General features: G+C 36.0%; 1 protein-coding gene across 1 annotated transcript; it reads left to right on the forward strand.

Moving 5' to 3' along the window:
• The first annotated feature begins 456 nt into the window (after positions 1-456).
• Positions 457-5120, forward strand: LOC125121147 (dynactin-associated protein-like). The gene is made up of 3 exons (XM_047769432.1): positions 457-792; positions 3073-3153; positions 4014-5120. The coding sequence occupies exons 1-3, from the start codon at positions 736-738 to the stop codon at positions 4356-4358; spliced, it is 483 nt and encodes a 160-aa protein (XP_047625388.1). The 5' UTR covers positions 457-735; the 3' UTR covers positions 4359-5120.
• Positions 5121-6505: the final 1385 nt, after the last annotated feature.

Genomic DNA, 6505 nt, shown 5'->3' on the forward strand with positions numbered 1-6505 from the left:
AGGATTCATCAGAAACAGTGACAAAATCATTTTATAGCCTAAAGCAAGATAATGTGCTAAGAAGCAGGCAAGATTTACCATCTCTAATCCTTAATTTACGTATTTAAGGGCTACTAAAGTATACTTATTTCCTATTCTTATCTTTAAATCTAGCTAAAGCTATTTTAGTGGTTTTATCCCCTTGTCCATCTCAATAGTGCCACTGTCTTCAATGTGGAAATCTTACTCACCATTCACCTACATTGAGCATGATCCAGTAATCTCAATATTGTCTTATTTTGGGGCAGTTTAGAAATGAGTCATCACTATAATTCCTCTGTTTGTTTAGCCACAGAATTCTGCAATCTCCAAAATCAAGGAGTGGCATTGCGGGCTTTTTTAGAAGCAAAAACTAATTCCTAACCTGTGAGAAATCAGGTTTTTATGAGTTTAAATAAGTTCTGTGAAATGAGGGCAAGGCTTACATTGGCTCAGAATCCTAGAGCTTTCTTCAAGTTGGGATAATTTTCTACAGGTCGTTTTGGGAAGGGAGCAAACTTTTCTATCTACATTTTCCCAGCTAACATAAATTGTGTACTCTGGGGTTGCATTTGGAAATTTTCCCAGAAAACAGACGACTATTAGTTTGCATAATCCAGATGGTGTAAATACTTAACTATTAATTTAACATAAATTCAGTATTTCCTAACTGAAATTTACAAAGGGAATATAGACGTCATTTGAGCTCCTTTTGGAATGGATGGCAAACAAAGACAGGATGCTATGCATATTGAACAGAATACGGCTGAGTTGGTGAGTGTTGTACATACATTTAAATTGCTTTCATGTTGAACGTTCTTGCTTTCCACATTGAATGTTTAACCCTTCCAAGAAATTAAGTTGCATCTTTTTTCTGATGTTTGCTATTAGAGGATGAATGCAGGAATCACAAGAATTGAGGGAGTTATTTAGTATGCTCAGTGGTGCCTGCCCATTATTTGGGAATGGTGCATTAGACCTCTTGCCTAAATTTTTGTATTTATATTAGAAATCCATAGTATCAGTAGACACGGTTTTAGTAGCTGATTTGAGATATTATGTTTATAGCAAATATTAACAATATTATTTATATTTATATACATTTTGATCCAATGAAAATATTTACCCTCATTGGCCTACCTGTTTCCAAAGTAGGAATTTATGGAAATGTTTCATTGTGGGGGAACTTATGCTTAAAATATGTTACTCTAGTAATGTAAAAATCATATTTCTTAAAACATGTCAAAGGTCCTATTCACCATTCAAACAAATCCTTTCATTTAGCAATTGACTAGTGGCAGAGTTAGACATTGAACTCAGATTGCTCACATACCTCCTTTTCCTCATAAGAAAACTATGCCTCAAAAATTTTGACTACTATGTTTCTAATAAATAAAAATGAATTTTTGTAATTAACTTGAGTGTGTAGAACCAAGAGAAAAGTCAGACAAAATAAACCCAAAGATAGGATTTGATATAAAGATTGTTTTGCAACTTAAAGGTTGTATTTGTGTTCAGTGGGAATTCAATATCTAGACAACCACAAACTTAATTTATAGGATGCCTCATATTTCAAGAAAGCTGCAAAATGCCATTGCTTTAATGCCATATATACATCATTTTATTTCCTCCTCCTTTTCTTAATATATCAAATATGAGTTATGGTATTTCCTCCTATGTTAAAAACATTTATGCAATATTCCATTAAGTCAAATAATTTGTTAATTATGCCAAAAAAAAAAACCCACAGTAAAACCAACTTCTGAGATTGTGAAAAGGAAAGATTTGAATTTCCCTTTTTTCAGTAACCTGACAGGCAACCTATAATCTCCTAGAGTCCCCCAAAACAAGGTGGTGTTGAAGGTGTTTTAAATAATTACTATGAGTTTAGTAATTATTTTAGTAACCTGACAGGCAACCTATAATCTCCTAGAGTCCCCCAAAACAAGGTGGTGTTGAAGGTGTTTTAAATAATTACTATGAGTTTATATGCTATTTTAGAACATTTGGAAAATACAGAAAATAAAATTTTTTTAAAAATCACCCATTACCCCTCTCAGAGAAAACCACTGCTAATATTTTTCCTCTTGTCCTCCTAACCAATTTAATTTTATTTTTTTGATTGCTTTATCTTGCCACATGAAGTTTTGTCAATTTACCTATGCTTCTGCTCCAAAAATTCCATGAAGATTTTAATCCAAAATTTAGAGATTTGAGCACTTATTCAACAGAAATCTTTCATAAAATGACATTTGTTCAAGTTGTGTTTGTGTTCCTCAGTAAGGTTTTGAGGGTTTCTTTACATAAGTCCTATGGCATTTTACATCCTGAGCCATTTAAAATGCTTCATTACTACTGTGAATAGCAGTTAATACACACATACACACACACACACACTCACACACACAAGTGCTTTTATATGTTTAAAACATATTTTTACAATCAGCCACATTGATGAGTTATTGCTTTTGATAGATTACATGACTAATCATTTGGGATTCTGTCTATAAGCAATCCTATCATCTGCAAATAATGTTAATTGCATCATCACATTTCCATTATTTATACACAATAATGAGAACTTCTAGAAAAACATTACTTGATATTGATGATAGGAGACATTCTTCACTTTTCCTGACATTAAAGGAATGTCCCTGATGTTAAATATGGTGTTGGTCATTGCTTTGAAGTAAACCTTCCTTGTCACATTTGGGAATTATTCCCTTCCTTTTAGTTCTTTGACATTGGTATTGTTTGCCTACTTTTATCAGTTTCGAATGCTAAAATTTGTTAAATGAGTCTTGGGCATTGAGATGATTTTTATTTTTCCTCTTTGATCATTTAATATGAAAAATGCATTTATATAATTCCTATCACAAAACCATTATGAGAGTTTCAGATTTCCCTAGCTCTTGGTTAGCTCTTCATTTAATACCTGTTGGGCTCTCATAATTTTTTACATATAATGCATTTAGTTCCTGGCTAAAGTAAATTTTCCTCATCCTTAAAAATCAGGGTTGATTGAAAATTTGTTTTAATGTTCTTTTTCTAAAGTTACCCAGAAATCCATACTGTTCAAATGAAGGGATGCCCTGCGGTTGCAGATCGCCCATCGTGACCTTACAGCCGCAGTGGGTAAGAGGTGGGGCCCAGGGTCCAGGGTGTAGTGGGGTGTCTTTAGTAGTACTGTGGATTGACGGTAAAAAACGGGGCCAGCAGACCCTGCTCCATCAGCTCCTCAGAAGGGTTCTCCTCTCCGTGAACCTGTCTCTGGCCCCCCACCTTTCCATGGCTCTGCCCTTCTCCCTTGCTTACCCCCCTCAGCACTGCAACTCCACAGTCTTGGGCAACAGCCAGAGACTTGTGGCCCCAGCCATTTTTCAGTGCTGTAGTCTATTACTGTAAGATCCCTCTCCATACCAGAGCTGGTTATTTTTCCATTTTGATGTGTTTCTAAGATCAATGAACTTCCTTTTACTCATGTTTAAGAGATTACAAATATATTTAATAAATCATTTTCTAGTTATAAGATCTCAATATGTCAGGTGAAAATGGGAGATGACAGTGAGCAAAAGAAGACCTGTAATTTTCCATCACTCAAGTTAACCAATCTAAATGTTCTGATATGCCTTGCCTTCCTTTTTCTGGCCCTTTTACCCCAACCCAGGGCTGATTAGATAGTTTAATTTATACTGCACTTTTAGTAGCTGATAAAAGATAATAATTTAATGTGATATATTCATGATGCAACCTATTTGCATTTGAGATGATGCCTTATTGCTTTAGTGCAAAGGGTTGACCAAGGGGGGCATTTTGTCCTTGTGGACATGTGGACAAGGTGGGCATATGTATGTGTGTGAGAGAGAGTTGATAGATTTGTGCATTTTAGTTACAGCATTTGGAGTAATGAAAAAGGTTATGTTTAATTGAAATTATTTACCTAAGTTACCACTGTGTAATTTGCTAAAATATTCACTCTTTATAATCCTTTGAAGGTGACAGCAAAACCGTGGTCACTCTGGAAAACATTTCTGGTGTGTCTATTGGCCTGTCTAATTGCTACGACCCTTGTGGTTCTGCTCTTTTATTTTGTCCACTTTGGCAAGCCCACCAATGGCACCACCGTCATCATTCATGCAGACAGCCATTCCAATCATGTCACCTGCATCCCTGGTTCTTCCACATCCTCTCTCTCAACATCCTTATCTGGATCTCAGAGCACCTTACCTTCTATTGTTGTGGCCAGTCAAAGCCCCTCTACCAAAGAGCCTCCACCTCCTACGGAGACAACTAAATCCACAACGTGGGAACATGAAGTTATCATTGAAGATAAAGAATGACATTTGGGGGGCTTTTAGCCCTCCTAAAGCCAAAGCAACACCCTTACCCTGAAGGAGGCATGTCCAAGGTATTCTCTTCTCCTGCCAAGAGGTTCCAAAGCATTTAGCACCATGAGACTTTGCCCCCTTGCTTAGTCATCGTTGTATTCCCATATGATAATGACTCAGTCTTGGGCCCTCCAGTGTTTAAATAATTGGAAAAGAAAATATTCAGCTAAGCCTGGTTGATTCTCCAGGCTGGAGTCCAGAGGATTTTTTCTTTTCATCCCTCCTACACAACCAATCTCAGTTTCGCTAATGAGGATTTCGACTGCTTAAAGGGCTGTCTGCTTCCTGTGTGCTGGTTCTCAAGCCGGTATTTACCACCCGGTTGTTGATTATTTTCCAATCGCATACACTTGAATATTTTCAACTAAAGAGGTTAATGAACATAAATTATTATGTAACTATTGATTATTATGGAAGCATTTTTCCTATTGGAGAGTTCAGAAAAGAGGGCAGATCAGTGAGGTTAGGTATAATCAAGGAAGATTTCAGAGAAGGGCTGCAAGTTGAACAAGGGTGAAAGTTTAAGTCGAGATAATTAAAACATAAAATGTGAGGGCTAAGGGGTTTTCATAGATTTAAAATCAAAACACGCTTAGAAACATTTCAAATGTAACAAATGATGTATTTTATATATGTGTACTTTTTCACCAATGTTATCAATATTATTTTCCATACTTGATATTTTGCTTAATCTCTTAATCTTAATTTTTTTTTTTTTTTGTCGGAGGTTCCCAGGCTAGGGGTCTAATCAGAGCTGTTGCTAGCCTATGGCCTAGACCACAAACACAGCAACACCAGGTCCCAGCCACATTTGTGACCTATCCCACAGCTCATGGCAACGCCAGATCCTTAACCCACTGAGCTAGGCCAGGGATCGAACCTGCAACCTCATGGTTCCTAGTTAGATTTGTTTCTGCTGGGCCACGATGGGAACTCCATCTTAATCTTAATCTTAGCTACTATAAATTACTACTTATAAACTTTTAAATTGTTTTATACTTTGGACTGTACTTTTGAGGGCACATTGCTCATACATAATTTGCTATGAAACACCAGATTTTTGTTCAATGTTACTTCTGAGGGTTTAATACTCACTAGAAGCATATGTATTTGATTCTGGAAAAGACTTTAGGGTTAAATCAACTTGCCCATTTCACCCTCAAATTCAAAATTCTACGAAAGAGTAAAACTATTCCAGAGAAAGTCAAAGACTCAGACCTGTGTGTGGACACTGGAGCCTGGATCTCCTGTGAAGGTATCATCTCACAACTGTTAGAATGGCTGTTGTCAAGAAGCCAAAAGGTAGTAGGTATTGGTGAGGACATGGAGAAAAAGGAACCCTTGCCTAATGTTATTAGGGATGGAATTTAGTGCTGCCATTAAAAACAATATGGAGGTTCCTCATATTGTTTGAGCCATAACTACTGTATGATCCAGCAATTCCACTTCTGGGTATATTTATAAAGAAAATGAAAATAGGGTCACAAGGAGATATCTGCATTTCCATGTTCATTGGAGCATTATCCCCAATAACTAAAATATGGAATCCACCTCAGTGTCTGTGAACAGATGAATGATAAAGATGTGGTACATACATACAATGGAATATTGTTCAGCCAAGAGAAAGAAAAAAATCCTGCCATTTGCAACAACATGGATGGAACTGGAAGGTGTTATGGTAAGTGAAATAAACCAGACAGAGACAATTATTATATGATCTCACTTATATGTGGAGTATAAAAAGCTGAAATCAGAAACAGAGAGTAAAATAGTTGTTACCAGGTGCTGGGGAGTAGGAGGGAGTGTGGAAAATGGAGAGATATTGGTCAAAGAGTATAAACTTTATAAGATGAATAAGGTCTGGGGATCTCATGTTCAGCATGGTAATTATAGTTAATAGTACTCTATTATATACCTGAAAGTTGCTAAGAGAGTAGATCTTAAATGATAGTTACATAACATGAAATATGTATTAACTAAACTATGATGCTAATTGTTTTGTAATATATGTGTATCAAATTAACATGTACATCCTAAACTCTCACAATGTTATTCATCAATTATATCTCAATAATGCTGCACAAAATAAGTAAAAAATA

The sequence above is a fragment of the Phacochoerus africanus genome, chromosome 2 (assembly GCF_016906955.1).
Source record: "Phacochoerus africanus isolate WHEZ1 chromosome 2, ROS_Pafr_v1, whole genome shotgun sequence".
Taxonomy (NCBI): Eukaryota; Metazoa; Chordata; class Mammalia; order Artiodactyla; family Suidae; genus Phacochoerus; species Phacochoerus africanus.